We start from the raw sequence: 25,270 nt of genomic DNA on the forward strand, positions 1-25,270 counted from the left end.
TAGAAAACTCAGTAGAAAAAATAAGAAAAAAAACATGAAGCAATCCCAAATTACAAATTACTTTAAAACTTTAGTTTTTGTTACTTTACTTTTATGTTTCTAATCAATTGGCTTAACTTTTTGTTATTATAATTTTATGTTACTATTTAATTCGTATTTAAAAAATAAAATGTACGAATGAATGTTATACTGTTTGATTTGTTGAGTCCAACAATAAAGAAATATGTAAACATTATCTATATAAATGCCCCGTTAATTCGAATTTTTCTTCATTGAGCCTCGTTAAATGGAAATCTCGGTAAAAAATATGATCCCCGTGCGGTTACGAATTATCGCGACTCGACTGTATCTTAATTTAGTAATTAGATATGGCACTTCAATATTTTCGGTTAATGGCGATTTGTTTGCGTGGCAGTGATCGAATTACGCCCATTTACGAACTTGTAATGGTTTTTGTACAAAGAAACCTGCAACAAGATATCTCAATTTTTTCTCAAGTTACAGCTTGCATGGACGGACAGACATACAGACCCGGATTTCGACTTTATTCGTCATCCTGGTCATTTATATATAAATAACCCTATATCTTCCTCGATTATTTTTATGTGATAGGTACAACCGTTTGGTGAACAAAACCATAATACTCTGTAGAAACTGGTTGCAGGAGTATAAAAATACGTTTAATGTAATTTGAGTGCATCTCTATATTTTGTTTTGTTGCATCTGTTGATTTAACATGTTATATGTATGTATTGTATAAGATTTTTTTGTTTTTACTAAAATAATCGAAAAAAAAAGAATTTTATTATAGTTTTTTAAGTAAATTTAACCAGTATTTCTGCTTATATAATACATTTACAAATAAACTGGAAGTTTTTAATCCTTTAAACCTTTTCAAAAAAAAACCTATAAACAAACTTGTTCTAAATTGTGAGCGTCGACTGTACTCATTTAGAGTCGCAAGCTTGTGGTACTTTCAGTGGCATTTATGCAATTTGTCGCAAATTACAATCAGTTTTGGTTTCTTCGCTGTAAAATGGAAAATGTAAGTACATTTAAATATAATAATTTATTATTTGATTATTTTAAAATTAATTGGTCAAATATTTTTAGAAAAAACGACCACGGATAAATAAAGAACTTCTATCTTATGCAATATTGCCATGGAGGGCTCATTTAAGCCAAGTTGCTATTTTGCCACTATTACATAAATGCCATGTTAAATGAGTATCCTTGATATCTTTTTAATTCGTACCGATGAGTAATAAAATAGTTTTGTTTTTAATTAAATTTACCTCACGCGTTTCTCGATATTATTTCGGAAAACCTCACGAAAATCATGTTGGGAGCACGCTCCCGATTGTACCATTTTTTGTACGCGCTCTGATTTCAAGAAAACATCATGATAACTTTGTACAGCATTTTGAAAGGCTTCATCAGCCATTATTTGTGTTTCACCCTTTAGAAAAGCCTAAAATAAGATTATTTTCACAAATTATATCATTTGGTACTGTAAGGATATGAAAGTACTTGAAATCGCTGAGTAATTGTTTCCAATTGTTGCTTGACTATTTTAGGCTGCCTCTTGGTCATGTCAGTCGGCTGCTTGGCATTGAATGGATACGATATACAACGTGAAACAAAAACATATAATTGTATACGTCGCTTGCGATCCTCTTCTTCACGTTCCTGTTTTTCCTAGAATCCATAAAAGAAATAGCTCATTACAGAATATTTACAATAATCAAAATGTAAATAAAAGCAAAGAAAATATTAAAATCGGCTGCACCGAAGCTATATTACTTTCACCTATAACAGGGACATTCTAAATAGTATAAAGGGATATAAAACAAGTAAGGAAGGGCTAAGTTCGGGTGCCACCGAACATTTTATACTTTCGCATAATAAAGTGATATTCGAGATTTCATTATCCGTCATTTATATTTTTCAAATACCGTATTTGTGTAAAGTTTTATTCCGCTATCATCATTGGTTCCTAATGTACATATATATATTATACAGAGAAGGCATCAGATGGAATTCAAAATAGCGTTATATTGGAAGAAGGCGTGGTTGTGAACCGATTTCACCCATATTTCGTACATGTCATCAGGGTGTTAAGAAAATATTATATACCGAATTTGATTGAAATCGGTCTAGTAGTTCCTGAGATATGGTTTTTGGTCCATAAGTGGGCGGCGCCACGCCCATTTTCAATTTTAAAAAAGCCTGGGTGCAGCTTCCTTCTGCCATTTCTTCCGTAAAATTTAGTGTTTCTGATGTTTTTTGTTATTCGGTTAACGCACTTTTAGTGATTTTCAACATAACCTTTGTATGGGAGGTGGGCGTGGTTATTATCCGATTTCTTCCATTTTTGAACTGTATATGGAAATGCCTGAAGGAAACAACTCTATAGAGTTTGGTTGACATAGCTATAGTAGTTTCCGAGATATGTACAAAAAACTTAGTAGAGGCGTGGCCACGCCACTTTAAAAAAAAATTACGTTCAACGTGCCCCTCCTTAAGGCGATCCTTTGTGCCAAATTTCACTTTAATATCTTTATTTATGGCTCAGTTATGACACTTTTTAGGTTTTCGGTTTTCGCCATTTTGTGGGCGTGGCAGTGGGCCGATTTTGCCCATTTTCGAACTTAACCTTCTTATGGAGCCAAGAAATACGTTTGCACGGACGGACGGACGGACAGACAGACAACCGGATTTCAACTCTACTCGTCACCCAGATCGCTTTGGTATATATAACCCTAAATCTGACTCTTTTAGTTTTGGGACTTACAAACAACCGTTATGTGATCAAAACTATATACTCTCCTTAGCAACTTTGTTGCGAGAGTATAAAAATATCTTAATCTTGTTTTTGTCGGATATTGTTATAATAGCGGTGCTAATTCTGGATAAGTAGGACTTTAACCTGCTACAGTATCCTGAACGAAGTTGAGCAACTATCACTTCAGATGCTCGTGGCAACTCGAACTTTCTCCCGAAGCTATATGATATATTGGTACGATGTCGCCGGTTCCAAAAAATGAACAGCTTCTTGGGGACGTGTGCAAAATTTAAGAACGATATCTCACAACTGACGAAATAGTTCGTGTATATATTTCTTCTTCTTTACTGGCGTAGACACCGCTTACACGATTATAGCCGAGTTTACAACAGCGCGCCAGTCGTTTCTTCTTTTCGCTACGTGGCGCCAATTGAATATTCCAAGCGAAGCCATGTCCTTCTCCACTTGATCCTTCCAACGGAGTGGAGGTCTTCCTCTTTCTCTGTTCCCCTCGGCGGGTACTGCGTCGAATACTTTCAGAACTGGAGCGTAGCCGCTGTCGTTTAATTCGCTGAACTATGTCAATGTCGTCATATATCTCATACAGCTCATCGTTCCATCGCATGCGATATTCGCTGTGGCCAACGCGCAAAGGACCATAAACTTTCGCAGAACTTTTCTCTCGAAAACTCGCAACGTCGACTCATCAGTTGTTGACATCGTCCAAGCCTCTGCACCATATAGCAGGACGGGAATTATGAGCGACTTATAGAGTTTGGCTTATGTTCGTCGAGAGAGGACTTTACTTTTCAATTGCCTACTCAGTCCGAAGTAGCACCTGTTGGCAAGAGCAATCCTGCGTTGGATTTCCAGGCTGACATTGTTGGTGGTGTTAATACTGGTTCCTAAATAGACGAAATTATCTACAACTTCAAAGTTATGACTGTCAACAGTGACGTGAGAGCCAAGGCGCATGTGCGACGACTGTTTGTTTGATGACAGGAGATATTTCGTCTTGCCCTCGTTCACTGCCAGACCCATTTGTTTTGCTTCCGTGTCTAGTCTGGAGAAAGCAGAACTAACGGCGCGGGTGTTAAAGCCGATGATATCAATATCATCAGCATACGCCAGCAGCTGTACACTCTTATAAAAGATGGTACCTTCTCTACTAAGTTCTGCAGCTCGAACTATTTTCTCCAGAAGCAGGTTGAAAAAGTCACACGATAGGGAATCGCCTTGTCTGAAACCTCGTTTGGTATCGAACGGCTCGGAGAGGTCCTTCCCGATCCTGACGGAGCTTTTCGTGTTGCTCAACGTCAGTTTACACAGCCGTATTAATTTTGCGGGGATACTAAATTCAGACATCGCGGCATAAAGGCAGCTCCTTTTCGTGCTGTCGAAAGCAGCTTTGAAATCGACGAAGAGGTGGTGTGTGTCGATTCTCTTTTCACGGGTCTTTTCCAAGATTTGGCGCATGGTGAATATCTGGTCGGTTGTTGATTTGCCAGGTCTTAAGCCACACTGATAAGGTCCAATCAGTTTGTTGACGGTGGGCTTTAATCTTTCAGACAATACGCTCGATAGAACCTTATATGCGATGTTGAGGAGGCTAATCCTACGGTAGTTGGCGCAGATTGTGGGGTCTCTCTTTTTATGGATTGGGCATAGCACACTTAAATTCCAATCGTTGGGCATGCTTTCGTCCGACCATATTTTACAAAGAAGCTGATGTATGCTCCTTATCAGTTCTTCGCCGCCGTGCTTGAATAGCTCGGCCGGCAATCCGTCGGCCCCTGCCGCTTTGTTGTTCTTCAGGCGGGTAATTGCTATTCGAACTTCTTCATGGTCAGGCAATGGGACGTCTGCTCCATCGTCATCGATTGGGGAATCGGGTTCTCCTTCTCCTGGCCAGGAGCCTCTCCATTCAGCAGGCTGGAGAAGTGTTCACTCCATAATTTAAGTATGCTCTGGGCATCGGTCACTAGATCACCGTTGGGGGTTCTACAAGAGTATGCTCCGGTCTTGAAACCTTCTGTAAGCCGCCGCATTTTTTCGTAGAATTTTCGAGCATTACCCCTGTCGGCCAGCTTATCAAGCTCTTCGTACTCACGCATTTCAGCCATTCTTCTGTCTGCAAATGCGTCTCGCTTCCCTCTTCAACTCTCGGTATCTATCCCATTCCGCACGTGTAGTGGTCGATCGTAACGTTGCGAGGTAGGCAGCCTGTTTTCTCTCCGCTGCGACACGGCACTCCTCGTCGTACCAGCTGTTCTTTTGCATTTTCTGAAAAGCAATGGTTTCGGTTGCAGCTGTACGTAAGGAGTTTGAAATGCCGTCCCACAGTTCCCTTATACCAAGTTGTTGACGAGTGCTCTCAGAGAGCAGGAGTGCAAGCCGAGTACAAAATCGTTCGGCTGTCTGTTGTGATAGCAGCTTCTCTAGGACCTCGGAGCGTACGCACGTCAAGGACACTGAAGACGTGTCTTCCGTCTATCACAACATGATCGATCTGGTTGGTGGCTTTTCGATCCGGAGACAACCAGGTAGCTTGATGTATTTTCATGTGCTGGAATTTAGTACTACATATAACCATATTTCGGCCCCGGCGAAGTCGATCAGCCCCAACCCATTTGGGGATGTTTCGTCGTGGAGGCTGAATTTACTGACCGTAGTGCCAAAGATAGCTCGTCACGCTGATACTTTATAGGGTCTTCGAATTATGTTCAAAAAATTCGAAATTAAGTTTTTTTTTGATTAAGATTCACTACATTTCATTACATATATGTACATATATACTTATGTATAAAATTGGAATATTAAATTTATTTCTCTTCCTACTGTCCTTTGTGATTTGCAACCTGCACTGGTACTCATAACATCTCAGTTATAAACACAAACATTATTTCCGCCAAATAAGTAGCATAACGCTCATTTAAAACTAAAAATTGTTAAATTTAAAATAAGGTATGAAATTTGTCAACTTACATGCACGGCTCCATCATTTTTATCGCTCACAACGGACGGTGATGGCGATATTGGTCGAGGTAGTGAATTTGCACGTGATGAGCCAACACTTTGGTTGAGCGTCTCTTGTGATATACCGCTGCAAGTTGGTTCAATTATAAATTCGATTAATATTACAGTTAGCATAAGCATAGCGGTTTTGAAATTATCATTGGTGTTTAGTATACGCTTGTCTATCTGATGTAGTATAATACATAAAGTGCATTCGGCGATTTTTGCGATGTGTGAAATTATTCAGAAACAAGTTCAAAGAACTCTGCCAGCAAGTGTTTTTGATAGATACAAACTATTCAGTGAGAGTCCAGAACGCCTTGACAACGAACCACGTCCGGGACGAACATCAACATTAACTGCTGATCAACAAGTCAGTAAATAAAAGAATTTGTGTTTGAGAATCGACGAGTAATAGTCAGAGATCTTGCTGGCATCCTTGGAATATCGGAAGGATCTTTTAAAACCATTTTGAAAGATCATTTAGGCATAAAAAAAGTGAAAGCACTTTGGTTCCAAAATCACGATTTTTTTTTCGAAAAACAGCATCGCGTTAACGTTTGTGGAACAATGCTTTCGAACTACCGGGATGTCATGAAACGTACACTTTGTTTCATTGCCATAAATTATATTTCTGTAAAGTACTAAAAAAAATTGTTTCCCATTCCAAAAACGAATGATGTTATCTAAAGCTCTATGGTAACTCTAACAATTTTATACAAACAACTTTTTTTCTAACGGTTGGTAGTAAACGGAATGCTCTGAAAACGGTGTTTCATTGCTATAAAGGCACTCATACCAATCAGTGTCATTTAGAGGTATAAATTATTTTTATTAAATTATGTTAGCTGATTGGAGAATGCCGAGCAAAAACATACTTAACGATAAAGAGAAAGAAGCAATAGACGCTTTAATGGTGAGGGTTGGACCAAATGCGTCATTGTTCGGAATTAGGCAAGGTCTGTAATACTGGTGTGTAATTACCGGAATAACAAAAAAAATTATGGTCAGAGGACTTACTGTGGTGGAAAGAAAAATTATTAACAAGCCACAGGAAAGAGAAATTTGCTGACAATTGAGAAATAAAACAACTTCAATACGGAAAGTAAAAAGATAGAACCAAAAATCTTGAAACCACACCATAAAGAGTATCGTCTCAGTTTTGCGCTAAATAACAAGAATAAAGACTGGCATTTTTTTCCGATGAAAAAAAATTCAACCTTGAATATTTCTCCTTCCCTTTGAAGGAAAACTTGCCTTTAACATAAAAATATCGATCTTTTGAAATGGCCTGCTTGTTCTCCTGATGTAAGTTCTTTTCAGAACATCTAATGATGGCTGTTAGGAATGGTTTACGAGGATTATCCTCAATTTAATACGATTTCTGAGATTAAGGAGCTCTTTTGGATACATGGGATTTATTAACCCCATAAATGCTTTCTAATTACACCAACTCAATGCTAAATCGAATATTCGCACTTTTTAATAATAATGAAAACACAATTAATTATTAGGAAAAAAAATAAATTTCTTTATTTCCTTTTTTCGTGGTGGAAAGGCTATCTTTATAGCAACGAAACATCTTTTTCAGTCCCTTTCGTTTACTAGGCACAATTGTACTGTTTAAAATTGAACATGTTCGTTGCTACCAAAGGGCGGAGTGCAGCAATATATTTAGTTCTTTTTTTATATATTGTACATTTTAAGAATATTAAATAAGATAAGATAATAAATATGTAAAAACACATGGAAACATAAACATCAAAACAAACCTAATATATACCAGGTTGTTCAATAAATTTTGGCGTTTGATAAGAAAAAAAACAATTTTATGATTTAAAATACACTTGCTCCAACGATTTTCCCATCTGTTGATCCCATCCCGGAAGTCCGGAAGGTCTGCAAAATACAGCCGTTATGACCTCTTCATTTAATGGAAAACGATTGCCATGCATACATTTTTTGAGTTCTGGAAACAAATGGAAGTCGCTGGGGACCAAATCTGGTGAATACGGTGAATGCTTCAACAATTCGAACTTTAATTCATGAATTTTAGCCACTGTCAAAATGCTCTTGTGACACCGTGCATTGTCCTAAAAAAAGGATTTTTGTCTTCTGCAAACCGTGTCTCTTTTTTACGAATTTTTACCTTCAGTCCTTAGCCTCTTGTTTTGATTCACAATCATGGTGATAGACCCAAGTCTCATCCATAGAGATGAATATGCGAACAAAATCCACTTCCACATTCCACATTGTAGGTGAACAATCATTATACACTTTTAACATTCGTTCATGGATTTCTTTTGGTGCTACACCTTCCAGAAATAATAATTTTTTCACTGCACGATATCAAATTTTTTCCATCATTAAATGGCTTGTAAACAAAAAATGAATGGACAGATTGAAATGAAACATACGTTCACATGAAGACAAAACAAAAAAAAGTAACAATACACACATTTTTACTTAGGTCAAGATGTATACATATGATAACATGTTGACCTAAGATATACATTTGGGCAATTAAATACACATGCACATGTGCACTTGAAAACAACCCCACACCATGCAGCATAAATAATATGATACAAATATAACATTTAACACACACACATACACATATATTAGGTTGGAATATATAACAAGAAAAAACGTTAACTAACCGAAGCTAATATACCCTTCACAGGTGTATTTCTTTTAGTAACTGTGTGTTCAGTTTGTATGGAAGCTATATGCTATAGTAATCCGATCCGAAAAATTTTTTCGGAGATTATGTTATTACCTTAAGCAGTAATCCATGTCAAATTTCGTGAAGATACCACGTCAAATGCGAAAGTTTTCCATACCAGCTCTTGACTCCGATCGTTGGCTTTGTATGGCAGCTATATGCTACAGTGAACCCATCTAAACAATTTCTTTCGATATTACATTATTTGTGTAAATAATAACTCATAAAGCAAGCATTTGATTCCGATCATTCAGTTTGTATGGCAGCTAAATGCTATAGTTAACCGATCTGAACAATTTCTTCGGAGATTACATTGTTGCTTTAGAAAATAATGCAAATGCAAAAGATTTCCATACAAGAACTTGAACGAATCGGAATCGTTCAGTTTGTGTGGCAGCTATATGCTATAGTGGTCCGATATCGGCCGTTCCGACAAATGAGCAGCTTCTTGAAGAGAAAATGTAAACGTTATTTCAAAACGATATCTTAAAAACTGAGGGACTAGTTCATATATATACAGACGGACGGACGGACAGACGGACATGGCTAAATCGACTCAGCTCAACATACTGATCATTTATATATACTTTATGGGGTCTCCGACGCTTCCTTTTGGGTGTTACAAACTTCGTGACAAACTTAATATACCCTGTTTAGATACGAGCTCTGTAGCGCTTTATACATAGCCGTGAAGTTCAAAAGACGAAAAGGCGGAAGGGAGATATTTTCAAACCTAATATTTAATTAGATACGTAAGATTCACAAAATTGTATATAAAGGCTTGAAATACTCAAAAAAAAATTAGAATGAAATATTTCTCAGCTCAAGAAACAACTTTATTTTCCCCCACCAGTGGTAAGACCTTAAAGAATCTTATTTGAGTTTTGACGGTCAATCTTACTAATTAAACAAGTACCGTTAGAAAAAAAATATTTTTTATAGAATTGTTTGAGTTGCTATAGAGTTTTAAAATAACATCATTAATTTGTAAAAGGGGAACACATTTGTTCCAGTATTTCATAGAAATATAATGTCTTTATAGCAATGAAACAAAGTGTATTATTACTGGTGGTGGGTCTTGGATCTATGCTTACGACCCGGAAACAGTCAGGAGAAGGTGAGCCGAAGCTGAAAACTCCAAGTCAAAGCAAATTTTACATGTGATATTGATGTCGAACGTTTTGATGTAAATATTACTGGTATGTTTGACTGTTGTGTTCTGCGTGAGAAGGAGGAATTTTCAAAAATTTTGCTTTTGTTATTAACGATATTCTAAAATTATATTTTTATTGTCCGGAAATTTGGGATGGAAACAAATATGTTTATTTAACGTAATCGCTTATTTGTATAATTTTATCGATAATACCTTAAACATTATACATAAATGTTTAAATATTTATATACTATTTATTAGCAAAGCAGCAAATGAGAACGAACTATCCAAGGTTTATTATTATTAGTATTGTCATCATAACAATATATAATGTCAAATGCATTGAATTTTCGATGAGAAAGGAAAACATTTTCATTAATCAGTAGTATAAGAATTCAGTCAAATGTTCTGTTGTTTTATTTTATTTTTTTTTTAATTTTTATTTTGTTTATACATTGCAACTAGATCAAAAAAAAAGAAAGGACTAACAAGCAACTTGGATATGACTTAAACATATAATTACAAAATCACAAAACTACTATGAGAGTATTGGCTAATTTAAAAGATCGCTGGGTTTGAGGCGTTTGAGTCATCTTGGTGGACCATCTCTAGAAGTTAATATAGCTACTTCTTCGTTACAATGCTGTAGCAATCTTGCACTATGTGCTGTTGGAATTTTTAATATTTCTGCGTTAACCGAGTTTACGCCTAGATCACGCTCTATATCAGCACATCTACAATACCAAGGCGATTTGACAATTAGTCTTAGTAGGTACTTTGTTTTGGAATTGTTGGATGACTTTTTATTGTTTGCGTTAGTACATTCCCAGGGTTGTGCACCATAGCTCCATATCGGTCGGAGTATTTGTTTATAGATAAGTAACTTATTTTCGATGAATAACACTGATTTGTTACCGATTAACCAATTGTAATTTTTGAGTCGCATTTCCAGCTCCTTACGTTTGTTTTTGTTTTTTACGTGAACTTTCCACCATAGCTTAGTACCAAGCGTCATTCCTAAGTATTTAGCGGAATTAAAGTACGGTATTCGTGCACCGTCTATGAAAATTGGTAAGTACAGTATCTTGTTGTATGTGAAAACAATGAGCACAGACTTAGCTTCATTCAGCTTTATCTGCCATTTCTTTGTCCATTGTATGACTTTATTTACAGCTTTTTGGAGATTAGTAGTGGACTCATGTTCACTAGGGTGGGTCGATTCCGGATTTTTTCGATTCGGGATTTCTAATAGTGCGGAAAAGTTGCCTTAGTACTTCCCGATTCCAATGCAACTTTTTGTTTTGAGATCGGATTGCATCTTCAACCCCAACTCCGGCCTTGAAATTTCGGAAATTCGCCTAAAATCGTGAAATTGTCTACCTAGCGCCTGAAATACGCACACGTATAAAACAAAAGTTATTTGTCACGTCATTTGCTACCGGAATGGTATATGTGATCATGGCCGTAGAACGAACCGTTCCCGAGATACGAGCGAAAATGCGGTGCGCCACAGCGCAAGGTGAAAATTGTTGCAGCTCTCAACTAACCCGTATTGGTCACGCAGAACCCACCGCGTGGAGGTGGCTGCTCTTCGGGTTCCTCCCAAGCCCTACCCAACCAACTAACCATATGTCAGGCTTGTTTTAGTCTGAATCTGTGTCAAATTTATTGATAAAATCAGATTTTGTACTAAACTTTGGCACTTTTTGCCTAGATTTCAGTGTAGAGCGTATAAAACGATCACGAGATTGGGGGCCAATAACTTTAGAAGATGCCTCTGTCACCAGTTTCACGGTTCTCTCGACTGCCACGGTGTGAAAGGGGAATTCACTAAATTTCCATACCTCTGCAGTGTCTCCCGACAGCCCTTTTATGAGTTCTTCGTTAGAAACTGAACAAAGAACTGGTGGAACAGTCAAGGTAATAGTCTTCCAGTTAATCATATCGTAATAATTATTAGCTTTGAAATTCAGCTTTGGCACTTTATTACATTTAACCCTTTCATTTACAGTGTCAGACTCTGCTTCTCTGGCTGCCAGAAGACGGTCAAGGGCCAACTTTCTGACTTCTATCCGTTCGTCAGTCATCATACTAAGGAGAATGTCTTCTGGAAGAGCAAAGAAAGCATTCTGTTGAATGGATGAATCGACAACCTTGCGCAGTTTAGCAGGTAAATATCTCGACCTTTGAATTGCAGCATAGAGATGGCGCGAGCCATCTTTGATTGAACTGTTGAATCTTATTGAGAACCACAAAGGTGAGTAAATTGTAAGTATGTACTTGACCAAAATCTTTATTTCCTTTGTTGGTTTGTCAGTAGAAATGTATAATCTCAGAATTCTATTTGCACAGGTGAGCCAGCGAGATTTGCACATGTTACCTGGATGCATCGACGCTAAATTTAAGGAACATTGACCGGAAATAACAGCTTCTGATATTTTATAGAGATAAGCTTGGTCTGTGCTAAGTTGGGTCGGATTAATAACCTCAGAAGGTAATTGGCAGGATGGAAAACTTTCAAATTTGACAACAGGCAACTTCTCACAATCAGGGAGCAGTTTACCTATGTCGCCAGAGAATGTATTTGGACTCTGTGAAACACCATCTATGTATTCGAAAAGAGCACGAAATGGAAGTTCGTTGAAATGTAGAAGAAAAACAACCCACTGTAATGGCCTACCTATTCTTTCTTCTAGTTTCCGAATGATTCCACCTTTCCAACCTGTGTTCGTGTTGGTGCCATCAGCACCAACAACTTCTAGATGCTCCACATCAACTGAATTGTCTTGTAAATGTTGCCATATAGCTTGCGTCTCATCCTCAGCTGACCCGGAAGGAGAGGTGACGTGGCCAAAGTAATGACAACCAGGTTCCAGTGTCGCGGTAGTACTTTTCACCTTCGCTGACTTGTATAAGTGTATTGTCTTTGCGGCCGTCAAAAAACAGCCCATATACAGAGTCAATACTTTCGGTGTTTTGGAGCTTAACTCCAACACTTTTTTTTTGCCCGACTAATCTTGCATTTGTCAGTGGCAAAGCTAGCCTGATTCTCTGTTATCAAACCTGCTTTTTTGGCATCCAGAAAAGCAGATGAAACAATCAAGGCCGCTGCTCTATCACTTACTCCAAATCTTTGGGCAGCTGAAGCAGTGTGTTCTAATACTAGTGTGTTTTGTTTGGTTTTAGAGGATGGAAGAGAAAATTCATCATCAGTTTTTGGAAGAATCCATGTGCGACGCACCTACATTGTTGTCGTCTGTATGAGAGTCTGGCTGATCTGAATGGTCACGTGTTCTAGCTGATTCTTTTCTGGTAAGTGTTGATGTTGGATCGCGTTTTGAAAGCTTTTCTTTACGTTCATTTTTCTTTGTAATCTTTTTTGTTTCAGTTAGATCAACACTTCCAATGCGACCAATTCTTCTGGTTCTCTGGTCCAAGAGAAATGGTTGTTCACGGAGTCGCCCTATACGAAATCTTTCAAACTGATAACACAAAAGAACATCCTGGTAAGTAGGTAACTGGGACTCAGAGAGATTGTACGGATAAATGCCAAACACAGGACATTTCTGTCTAAATTTAAATTTAGATACAGACATTTTGAGTTCTGTGTTCTGTTGAGAGAATATAAGTGATAGCACTCGGCGAAATCAACGTCAAGAAGTGTGGCCGCAAGCTGATTTTCACCTTGCGCTGTGCCGCGCCGCATTTTCGCTCGTATCTCGGGAACCGTTCGTTCTACGGCCATGATCACATATACCATTCCGGTAGCAAATGACGTGACAAAAAACTTTTGTTTAATACATTTTGCCATGAGATGCGTATTTCAGGCGCTAGGTAGACAATTTCACGATTTTAGGCGAATTTCCGAAATTTCAAGGCCGGAGTTGGGGTTGAAGATGCAATCCGATCTCAGAACAAAAAGTTGCATTGGAATCGGGAAGTACTAAGGCAACTTTTCTACACTATTAGAAATCCCGAATCGAAAAAGTCCGGAATCGACCCACCCTAATGCTCACTACTACCAACAGCAAGCAACGCGGTATCATCTGCAAATGTGGCTGTTGTATAATTGCAGCCAATTGTGTGTGAATAGAATATAAAGAAGAGGGCCCAAGACACTACCTTGTGGAACTCTTGCTTTTATTTCCCTAAGAACAGAATATTTGTCTCCTTGTTTAACGCGAAAGTAGCGATCAGATAGATATGATTTTATGATGTCATAATGCTGTTTCGGTAAAATTAGTTTCAGTTTCAAAAGCAGTCCTTTGTGACAAACTTTATCGAACGCTTTTGCAACATCCAAAAAGGTGGCAGGACAGAATTTTTTTTCCTCAAAGGTTTTTTCATTAATGTGTGTTGAATGATTTTATTGATACGTTTTATGAGAATTTTCTCAAATAGCTTCGATATTATCGGTAGAAGTGATATGGGCCTGTTAGAAGATACATCATATCCTGGTTTTCCTGGCTTTGGAATCATGATAATTTCAGCATAGTTTCCAATATGTTGGTATTTAAGATGAAAAGGGATTTTTTGTTTTTCAGATTTTTGATTTCCTCACTTAGCTCACTACTTGTGCAACATGAGATTTTTTCCGTTTCCTTGACTGGAAGCAGTAGGATAATCTACTTGTGTTTCATATGGGAGGAATATTTTGGCTAAATAATCCGAAAATACTTCTGCTTTTTTTGAATCGTCTCTGGCCCACCTATCAGCACTTATTTTAATGGGACATACTTGAGTTTCTGGTTTTTGTAGTCTTTTACAGCTTTTCCAAAGAGAATAGTCGGAACTTTTTCCATTGCTTAGAAAACGGAGATATTTTGTGAAACTTTTATTTTTAAACCTCTTAATTTTCCGATTAAGATCTTTAGAGACTTTATTTAAAATAGATTTATCAGCTGGACAACGAGTTTGATGCCACTTGCGTCGTAGCTTTCTCTTTAATTTAGTTGTTTCCCTTATGTCATTAGGATATTGAGAGTTTACAGCAATTTTCTTTAATTCCGGTGTACTTTTCCAAGCTGCGTGTTGTATACTTGTTGTAAAGTGTAAAATATCAGATTCCAACTGGTCTATATTTAATATAGAGTCATATTTATTTTCGTAACATTCCATCATTATTCTAAAATATTCTCAATCTGTAGGTTTATTATACAAGGCCGCTGTTTCGTCTTTAAAGGTGACGGTTTCACTATAGCTTAAATAGATTGGGGAATGATCCGAGTTAAGGTCATAACCCTGATTGATCGACAAATAGTTCCGAGATATTTTGCCGACAATGAAAAAATCTATCAGGTCTGGGATCTTTTGATTATCTGATGGCCAATGTGATGGCAAGTTCGTCGAGAATGCGTAACTTCCGGTTGACTGCAGTGCTTTATAGAGTTCTCTCCCCTTTGTAGTCGTAAGCCTTGAGCCCCAGTGCGTGTTCTTTGCGTTGAAATCTCCACCCATTATGAATCTATACCTGTGTCTGTTTATTAAATGTTGGTACTCTTCAAATTGAATTTGATGCCTTGGAGGACTGTACACAGAGGTAAGTGAGAGTGGACTTTTAGCTCCGTAAATAGTCACTGTTGTAGCGTGAAACTTATCAGTTGAAAGTTTTTCTTCCTCAAAATGTTTGATCGTATTTTTGATTAGTATTGCGTTTCCCCCACGGGCGCAATTGCTAGGATGAATTGTATGGTAAGTTTCGTAGTTTTTAATTATACTCTCGCAACAATGTTGCTAAGGAGAGTATTATAGTTTTGTTCACATAACGGTTGTTTGTAAGTCCTAAAACTAAAAGAGTCAGATATAGGGTTATGTATACCAAAGTGATCAGGGCGACGAGTAGAGTCAAAATCCGGATGTCTGTCTGTCCGTCCGTGCAAGCTGTAACTTGAGTAAAAATTGAGATATCATGATGAAACTTGGTACACGTATTCCTTGGCTCCATAAGAAGGTTAAATTCGAAGATGGGCAAAATCGGCCCACTGCCACGCCCACAAAATGGCGGAAACCGAAAACCTATAAAGTGTCATAACTAAGCCATAAATAAAGATATTAAAGTGAAATTTGGCACAAAGAATCGCATTAGGGAGGGGCATATTTGGACGCAATTTTTTTGGAAAAGTGGGCGTGGCCCCGCCCCCTACTAAGTTTTTTGTACATATCTCGGAAACTACTACAGCTATGTCAACCAAACTCTACAGAGTCGTTTTCTTCAGGCATTCCCATATACAGTTCAAAAATGGAAGAAATCGGATAATAACCACGCCCACCTCCCATACAAAGGTTATGTTGAAAATCACTAAAAGTGCGTTAACCGACTAACAAAAAACGTCAGAAACACTAAATTTTACGGAAGAAATTGCAGAAGGAAGCTGCACCCAGGCTTTTTTTTTAATTGAAAATGGGCGTGGCCTCGCCCACTTATGGACCAAAAACCATATCTCAGGAACTACTAGACCGATTTCAATAAAATTCGGTATATAATATTTTCTTACCACCCTGATGACATGTACGAAATATGGGTGAAATCGGTTCATAACCACGCCTTTTTCCAATATAACGCTATTTTGAATTCCATCTGATGCCTTTTCTGTATAATACGAGTATATACATTAGGAACCAATGATGATAGCGAAATAAAACTTAAAAAAAATACGGTATTTGAAAAATATGTAAATGACGTATAATGAAATCTCGATTATCACTTTATCCTGCGAGAGTATAAAATGTTCGGTGACACCCGAACTTAGCCCTTCCTTACTTGTTTTATAATAGGTTTGTGACGTAAAATGTGTCTCCGATACCATACATACGTCAACATTTTCTGAGTTCAGTACAATTTCGATTTCATTCTTATGATTGATTAATCCATTTGAGTTCCATAGAAGAATTTTTATAGATTTAAACATCTTTGGTATTAAAAAGATATTTTTCAAGCTTGCTTAAGCGATTTTGTAAGGAAGTATTGAATTCCTCTTGTTTATTGAGTTTCTGTAAGATCTGTGATAAAATGCTGTTATTGGATATATTATCATTATTATTTGCTTTTAGAATATGAGCAAAAGTAAATTTGTTTGATGTTTCAGCTGTGGTTTTAGGATCTCTTTTTGTTGGTGTTCATTGTTTTTTGTTCAAAAGTCTACAGGACCTTCTACTTTTTGGGCTAGACCATCATCTTTTTTGTGGCCCATTGTGTTAGCTCGTATTTTCTGTAATTCTTTGGCAACAAGGCACCCTCGATAGTTGGCTAGATGTGTTTAGCCACAGTTACAGCATTTAGGCTGCTGGTTTTCTGGTTTCAAACACTCAGATGTTTTATGCTTACCGGCGCACTTAACGCATCTTGGTTGTTTGCCACAATAGTTTTGTGTGTGGCCAAATGACTGCCAATGTTTGCATTGTGGTGTCATTTTCGGCAGTTTTACCTGTTCAATAGAAACAATTGAATTGAATATAGGTTTAGTTTCGTAAATCTTTTTTATGTTCTCCATGGGATCGAATGTTACCAAAAACATGTCGAGGGCAGTTTTAGTTTTCCATTAAAGTCGATTGACAGCACTCAGTGCATTTAATCTTTGCTCTTTTAAGTCATCAATAATCGATTTTGGATCTTAAGAATTGTGCAAATTTTTTACAATAACTCTAACTGGCCGCGTTTGCTTATTCTCAAAGCTATACCAAGATATATTTCTACACGAAAGTGCTTTCGATATGTATCTATAGTCCTCTACGGAGAAAGTATTTACTTTATATATTCCATTATTCAAAAGTTTAATAGTAAAATTGTTTTTTGCTTATGATTTTGCAATAGCAAATAGTTGCTGATAATTATTGCCGTTGGCATCTCCAGACACCATAATTGGTGGAGGCCGCGTACTATTTTTTGGGGTAAGCGGTTTTGATATGGCGTTATTTGCTTTTTCCTGATGATCTGGAGAATACTCCGCTTTTCGTTTTTTAGCTGGTCTTGTTTTTAGAATCCATTCCGTTTCTCTAGCTAGTTCTTCCTCATCCGTTGAGAATTCGACTTTTTTTCCAAATTCTGGATTTTCTTCACATCAGTACATCGATTGAGAGTTTTTTTTACACATTTCTTCCATTTCCTCAAGCTTTTTTGTTATCTCTTCTATTGTGACATCTTTTTTGGAAGTTTTATTTAATTTACCCCCTCCTGGAGGTGGTGTCTTAATAACTGGCATAATTGGTTTTAAAATTTGCTTTTAATTATATTCATATAAACAATTAAAAATATAAATATAAAATAAACAATACTTGGCATCCCTATACCTACGTTGCCTTAGGACTAATTGTTGAACAAAATTTTTGGTATACTTTTAGGCTAAGGTAATATAAGTAATTTTTTGTAGCGCCAAAAAAGTCTCCAAAACAACGGATGGTTTTCTCCTCTGTGTCCAATGAAAAGTGATATCGGCGAAATGACAAACCTTCCAATCCAAATTAGTCAGTGGTTGTAGATCGCTGGTTCTGCACTCCAATACACCTGAACGCCACGTTTTGTATTCTCCGGATTGATGAGCAGATTTTGTTAATTTTTTTTCCTTTTTTCACCAAAATTAATTAATTTTTTTCTAGCACGCACAATTATTCACTCTTTTAACAAGCAGAGTTGCCACTCATCCTTGTTTTATTTTGATTTTTTCCCTAATTATAGAAGTCAAACCATTTCGAAAACACTGTAAGACATGTCAAATTATACGGAAAATCAATGAACTATCATTTGAATTAATTTTATCTTTCAGATACATAAATTTTGACAAATATAATTAATCCTGAAAAAACTAAGATCCAATTATTTATGGTTATGGTACAAGAAATCCAAAACTTAATTTATATAGTACACCATGTCGTATGAGTTACACAAAATCTATGAATCACTTTTATGAGAGCTGAATACATAAGTAAAACTTTGGCTGCGTATAACTTTTGACCGGATTTTTTTTAATGGAAATAGTAAACCGAACCTTGTTTTGTAGAGCGAAAAGTTTTGTATTTGACACCACTGTTTCAAAATTTCAGATTTACAATGATCGTCCAGTATAACAAATCCAGAATCCCCAAAAAACAAAAAACAGAAACAGAGTTTAATGGGGAATGTGTATTATCATTCGAAAGAACTTTCTTTAGCAATTTTTTGAAGATTATTTTTCTCTACAGTTGTCGGCACCGCGAACCGTTTAATCGTTTCTTCTTTTCGCAATGCGGCGCCAATTGGAGATTCCACGCAAAGCCAGGTACTTCTCCACCTGGCCTTTCCAACGGAGTGGAGCTCTTCCTCTTCCACTGCTTCCCACTGCGGGTACTGCGTCGAACACTTTCAAAGCTGGAGTGTTTTCATCCATTTGGAAGCGTAGCCGCTGTCTTTTAATTCGCTAAACTATGTCAATGTCGTCGTTTATCTCATACAACTCATCGTTCCATGGAATGCGATATTCACCGTGGCTAACGCGCTAAGGACCATAAGTCTTTCGCAGAACCTTTCTCTCGAAAACTCCTAACGTCGACTCATGTGATTTAGTCATCGTCCAAGCCTCTGCACTATATAGCAGGACGGAAATAATGAGTGACATAGAGTTTTTTTTTTAATTCGTTGAGAGAGGACTTTACTTCTTAATTGCCTACTCAGTCCGAAGTAGCATCTGTTAGCAAGAGTTATTCTGCGTTTAATTTAAAGGCTGACATTGTTGTTCGTATTAATACTGCTTCCAAAATAGACGCAATTATCTACGACTTCGAAATTGTAACTGTCAACAGTGATGTGGGAGCCAAGTCGCGAGTGCGACGACTGTCTTGCCCCCGTTCCCTACCAGACTCATTAATTATCTCCGCTTTCTTATCCATTCTAGAGAAAGCAGAACTAACGGCGCGGTTGTTGACGCCAATGATAACAATACCATCGGCGTACGACAGTAGCTGTACAATCTTATAGAAGATGGTACATTCTCCATTTAGTTCGGCAGCTCGAATTATTTTCTCAAAGGGTAGATTGAAGAAGTCGCACTATAAGGAGTCGCCTTGTCTGAAACCTCGATCCTGACGCAGTTTTTGGTATTGCTCAATGTCAGTGTACACAGCCGTATTAGTTTTGCGGAGATACCAAATTCAGACATCGCGGCGTAAGGCAGGTCGGAACAGATTCCTTATAGAACGTGAATTTCGTTGTTCAGGTGCAAGTCTTCCCATGACGAAATGCCAAACAGTACTGAACAAAAATAGTATGACAGCTTGACACGACTCACGAGTAATCAGAAAATCAAAAAATGGAATAAAGTTGTCATCTCGAATCGAAAGTTTCTAAATATAAACAACATGTAAACATAACAGTTTTAAATGCAGTTTTTTTATAACCTAAGGTAAGTATGAGGAGTTTAACTGTAACAGGAACGAATACGTATATATATGTACAAGCAAGTAAGGAAAGGCTAAGTACGGGTGCAACCGAACATTTTATACTCTTGCAACTTGCACACATCAAAGCCAGGGAAATACTTTAAGGTGTAAAACCAATCATATAGAGTAAAGAGTTCCCATTAAGCGCTCTCATATCATCTTAATGGTAAAATAAATTTAATGTCTCTGGCGTATTTAGTTATTGATTTATCGCGCTTTTAGTACCGTTGTATGGGGAGTGAGCCGAGTCATCCTACGATTTCATCCATTTTCACACTGTCGGTAGAAGTTCTTATAAGATTTGTACTCACTATATTTGGACATTGTAGCTTAAGTGGTTTAACCCTAGAACACACACCCGGGTACAAATGTATCCACTTTCAACTTTGAAGTATTGTAACTTTTGAACCGCTAAACCTCTATACTTCGGATCTAGGAATATTATTTAGTTTTCAGTTCAAATTCGAAATTTGAACCAGATCGGACCATTGGTTCAGGAGCTACAGCCTCCAAACACATTACATACGTAAGCACACACCCGGGATACGTTTGTACCCCAATAGTAAAAATTCTCATAATAATCAAAAAAAAACATTTTTTTATTATTTTTTCATTTGAAAAACTAAAAATATTCATTTCACACATTATATTATTGACTTTTATTATAAAACTTATAAAAATGCATCTTATATCTAAGGAAAATCATGGCAAATATGTAGAGCGATTTGTTGTGTGTTGTTTGTTCTCCAAGGCAACATAGGGTTATTCAAATCATTATGCATGGTCGAAAGCAAAATTACTGCTTTATTTTTTTTTGGAACATAAGAGCATATTGTCACATTATTTTTGAAGCCAAATGTCGTTGAACCAATTGTCCTGTTTTTGTTCTGCTTCATTTCTTGAGGAATATATGACTTGTTTTTGCGCAAAGTTCCAACGATCGTGAGTTTCCAGGTGAGAAGCAGTTCTGCAACTGGCAAGGTCGTAAACAAATTGTCCATTGTAATGTTTCGGCCACTTCCTTGGTATTTGGCAGACAAATCCTTCACCACTCGTTCGCCTTGGTTCGTTTCCCTACCAGTTTCTGCTTGGCCAGTATATATTTGCAATGGATATGCATTTGTGGCATCGCAAATCCACCAAACCTTGACACCATATTTAGCAGGTTTTGACGGTATGTACTGCGTAAACCGTGTGGGTCCACGGTAAGGAAATAATTGTTCATCAATCGTCAAGCATGAGCTGGGCTTGTAATGTGCAGCAAGATTATTGTTCATCATCGTCCAGCACTCACTGATCGGTGCTGCTTTATCAGTTAGTAAGCGTGTTGCACGAGTGTTTTTATCGTCAAATCTTAGGAACCGCAATATCGAACAGGAACGGTTGACTCCCATTGTGGCGCGATATAAAGGATAGTTTTTGACGCTCCATAAATCTCGAACATGTTCTCTATTGCCATGGTTCGCACCAGTCACAATAAGTATGACAAAAAATGCATACAGCTCTGTTATTGACACAGGCGTCCATGACTTAGGAGTTGTGTTTGGATGCGCATTGTTGTAAGCATTATAAGTTTCTTTTGCTAACTTATTTGTGTGGCGCACAATTATATGAGCCATTTCAACGTTCATGAAACATTTGAATGTTTGCTCTATTGACAACATTTCAGTGCATCTAGCTGGCCCAGAACGTTCTCTTATAATAATTTGTCTGAGTACCTGACGACTTACATTTGCTTCTTTCATCCACTCATTACCATCACGTGCAACAATTTTTCGGCACTAGCAGGTAATTCATTATTTTCTTCTTCATCGTCTTCTTCATCATCCTCATAGTCCGCATAATCAGGTAATACTTCTGCGGCACTTTGCGAAACTTCAGCATCGTCATCAGCAATTTCAATGTCATTGATTTGAATTTCTTCTTCATCTTCTGAGTCAAAGTCATAGGGAGCGTCATCGTCACAAATTTCATCAAATAAAGATTGTATATGTATATGATTCTCGCTGTTCCTCTGTTAGCCTGCATAATAAAAAAAATTAGTATATGTTTACATTGTTGCTTATTTTACATTTTTTACCTTCTATATGCTGCACTTGATAAATATTCGTTTCTTCTTGAAGTCATTTCGTATCCAGTTATTTATAGTTTCAGTTATATTTATTTTCACTTATACATATTTTCACTTCTTACACTTTTGAGCACCAAAACAATAATGAAAATATCAACAAGCAGCATTTATAACAACACCTCGTGTGAAAACGACCCTTGCAGCTGCATATAAAATACAAAAACCAGTTATACCAGTGTATTTCCTACCTACGTACCCATACCTTGGGCGACCTTTTTGCACATATCTTTTGAACCAGGTAGAATATTTCAATGAAATAAAAACCAAAATATGTATTCGTTGTTACTCTACAAGTATATTATTATAAATTATATTATTTTGTTTTGCATTTATCAGGACAACAACAAAAACAAAAATCCACTATTGCATGTCCTGACTTTATTTGCCCATATCGCTGGAACCAGTAGGAATATTCGAATGAAAGAAAAGACAAAATACTTGTTATATATTAAAATATACATTCAAAAAAAATCAAAACGTACAAACGTATCCCGGGTGTGTGTTTACGTGGTATTTTCTGGGTGTGTGTTCTAGGGTTAAGAGATACATATTAGTGTTTTTTTTAAGTATTCATTATTATTAATATTCCTTTATTAGGAAAAATATGCAAAAATATTAAACCCAATGGTAAGAAAGGAGTACAAACTACTGCGGCCATCGCCTCCGATATAATTGTATATATTAACAATGTTTGCAAAAGATTGTGTACTTAACAATGTTTGGTATTTACTAGAATTAAAGTGTTTTTGCCTAATACTCTCTAGTGCCGCACAGATAATGAATATGTGTTCCATGGATAATGTGCTGGGGCAGAATGAGCATGATGGTATAGGATTGCCGCCAATAAAATGTTGGTCAGTGATTTGCGTGTGTCCGATCCTTAATCGAGTAAAAATTGTTGCTTGCTGTCTTGAGATGTTGTTGGGGTAGCGTACCTTTTCGCGTAGTTTGTTTAGGATTGCGTATTTGTGTTTAAATTTCTTCCAGTCTGCAACTTTTTTTCAAATATGTGTCTGCTTAACATTTTACTGAGGTCATTTTGATCTTGCACCTCGTTAAGAAAAGTGGGGGCAGATTCGAAGAATCTTTTTTTTTGCAAACATTTGCGTAATCAGCATATTCATTCCCAGGAATGCCAACGTGACCTGGCACCCAGAGAAGAGCTATTTTTCTTTTATGTTTAATGCAAATATCTCTAATTTTAGATATTAATATGGAATTATGTCGTATGTTGCGTATGGCTTTCAAGCAGGAGAAGCTGCCTGAGCAAATAAAGAATTTGCCTTTTTGTAAGATAGCATATCTTAATGCCATATACATATGTATATTCCAATTGCCTCGGCGGTAAATACGGACGAATATGATGGAAGAATTCCGCCAGTAATAGTTGTCCCGTTAGCTGTGGCAGAATTAGTTAATTTTGACGCATCTGTGAAAATTTCTTTAAACTTTTTATTCTTATAGACGTGGGTTATTTCTAAGAAGTTTTGTTGAAAAACTGTGTTATTGGTGGTGGATTTTTTGAAATTATGTAGAGATGTACATATTTATTGAGACAGTGTTGGTTGTATAAAATTTCGATGGGATATGAATGTTTAAAGTTAAGACTGCGGCGAAGGGTAGATTTGAGTTGAAAATTCCTTTTGTGTTTTGCTGCAAGCGTTATATGTACATTTCTGAATGCCAGTGCTTGTTGCAGCTAATATTCGCACCCGCCTCTGTGCAGCAAAAAACGCACGCCAACAAACACAAGGAAGGTTCGACGTCGAAAAGCTGCAATCACAACAGACTGCCGAACGATTTTCTACTCGGCTTGCACTCCTGCTCTCTGAGAGCACTCATCAACAACTCGGTATAAGGGAACTGTGGGACGGCATTTCAAACTCCTTACGTACAGCTGCATCCGAAACCCTTGGTTTTCGGAAAGTGCAAAAGAACAACTGGTACGACGAGGAGTGCCGCGCCGCAGCGGAGAGAAAACAGGCTGCCTACCTCGCAACGTTACGATCGACCACAACACGTGCGGGATGGGATAGATACCGAGAATTGAAGAGGGAAGCGAGACGCATCTGCAGACAGAAAAAGAAAGAGGCCGAAATGCGTGAGTATGAAGAGCTTGATAAGCTGGCCGACAGGGGTAATGCTCGAAAATTCTACGAAAAAATGCGGCGGCTTACAGAAGGTTTCAAGACCGGAGCATACTCTTGTAGAACCCCCAAAGGTGATCTAGTGTCCGATGCCCAGAGCATACTTAAATTATGGAGGGAACACTTCTCCAGCCTGCTGAATGGCAGAGAATGCACAACGCCAGGAGAAGGCGAACCCGATTCCCCAATCGATGACGATGGAGCAGACGTCCCATTACCCGACCATGAAGAAGTTCGAATAGCAATTACCCGCCTGAAGAACAACAAAGCGGCGGGGGCCGATGGATTACCGGCCGAGCTATTCAAACACGGCGGCGAAGAACTGATAAGGAGCATGCATCAGCTTCTTTGTAAAATATGGTCGGACGAAAGCATGCCCAACGATTGGAATTTAAGTGTGCTATGCCCAATCCATAAAAAAGGAGACCCCACAATCTGCGCCAACTACCGTGGGATTAGCCTCCTCAACATCGCATATAAGGTTCTATCGAGCGTATTGTGTGAAAGATTAAAGCCCACCGTCAACAAACTGATTGGACCTTATCAGTGTGGCTTTAGACCTGGAAAATCAACAACCGACCAGATATTCACCATGCGCCAAATCTTGGAAAAGACCCGTGAAAGGAGAATCGACACACACCACCTCTTCGTCGATTTCAAAGCTGCTTTCGACAGCACGAAAAGGAACTGCCTCTATGCCGCGATGTCTGAATTTGGTATCCCCGCAAAACTAATACGGCTGTGTAAACTGACGTTGAGCAACACGAAGAGCTCCGTCAGAATCGGGAAGGACCTCTCCGAGCCGTTCGATACCAAACGAGGTTTCAGACAAGGCGATTCCCTATCGTGTGACTTTTTCAACCTGCTTCTGGAGAAAATAGTTCGAGCTGCAGAACTTAGTAGA

At 37.7% G+C, this 25,270-nt stretch overlaps 1 protein-coding gene across 1 annotated transcript in view; it reads right to left on the minus strand.

Annotated features, from left to right (window-relative positions):
* Nucleotides 1-1,136: 1,136 nt before the first annotated feature.
* Nucleotides 1,137-25,270, minus strand: part of LOC126765729 (calcium-dependent secretion activator-like) — a 32,989-nt gene continuing 8,855 nt past the window's right edge. The window contains exons 2-4 of the mRNA XM_050483467.1: nucleotides 5,771-5,888; nucleotides 1,531-1,698; nucleotides 1,137-1,471 (exon numbers count right to left, since the gene is read on the minus strand). Coding sequence (XP_050339424.1) covers nucleotides 1,292-1,471; nucleotides 1,531-1,698; nucleotides 5,771-5,888 — 466 coding nt within the window. The 3' untranslated portion in view covers nucleotides 1,137-1,291. The remainder of the gene's footprint in view (nucleotides 1,472-1,530; nucleotides 1,699-5,770; nucleotides 5,889-25,270) is intronic.

The sequence above is a fragment of the Bactrocera neohumeralis genome, unplaced genomic scaffold (assembly GCF_024586455.1).
Source record: "Bactrocera neohumeralis isolate Rockhampton unplaced genomic scaffold, APGP_CSIRO_Bneo_wtdbg2-racon-allhic-juicebox.fasta_v2 cluster11, whole genome shotgun sequence".
Lineage (NCBI taxonomy): Eukaryota > Metazoa > Arthropoda > Insecta > Diptera > Tephritidae > Bactrocera > Bactrocera neohumeralis.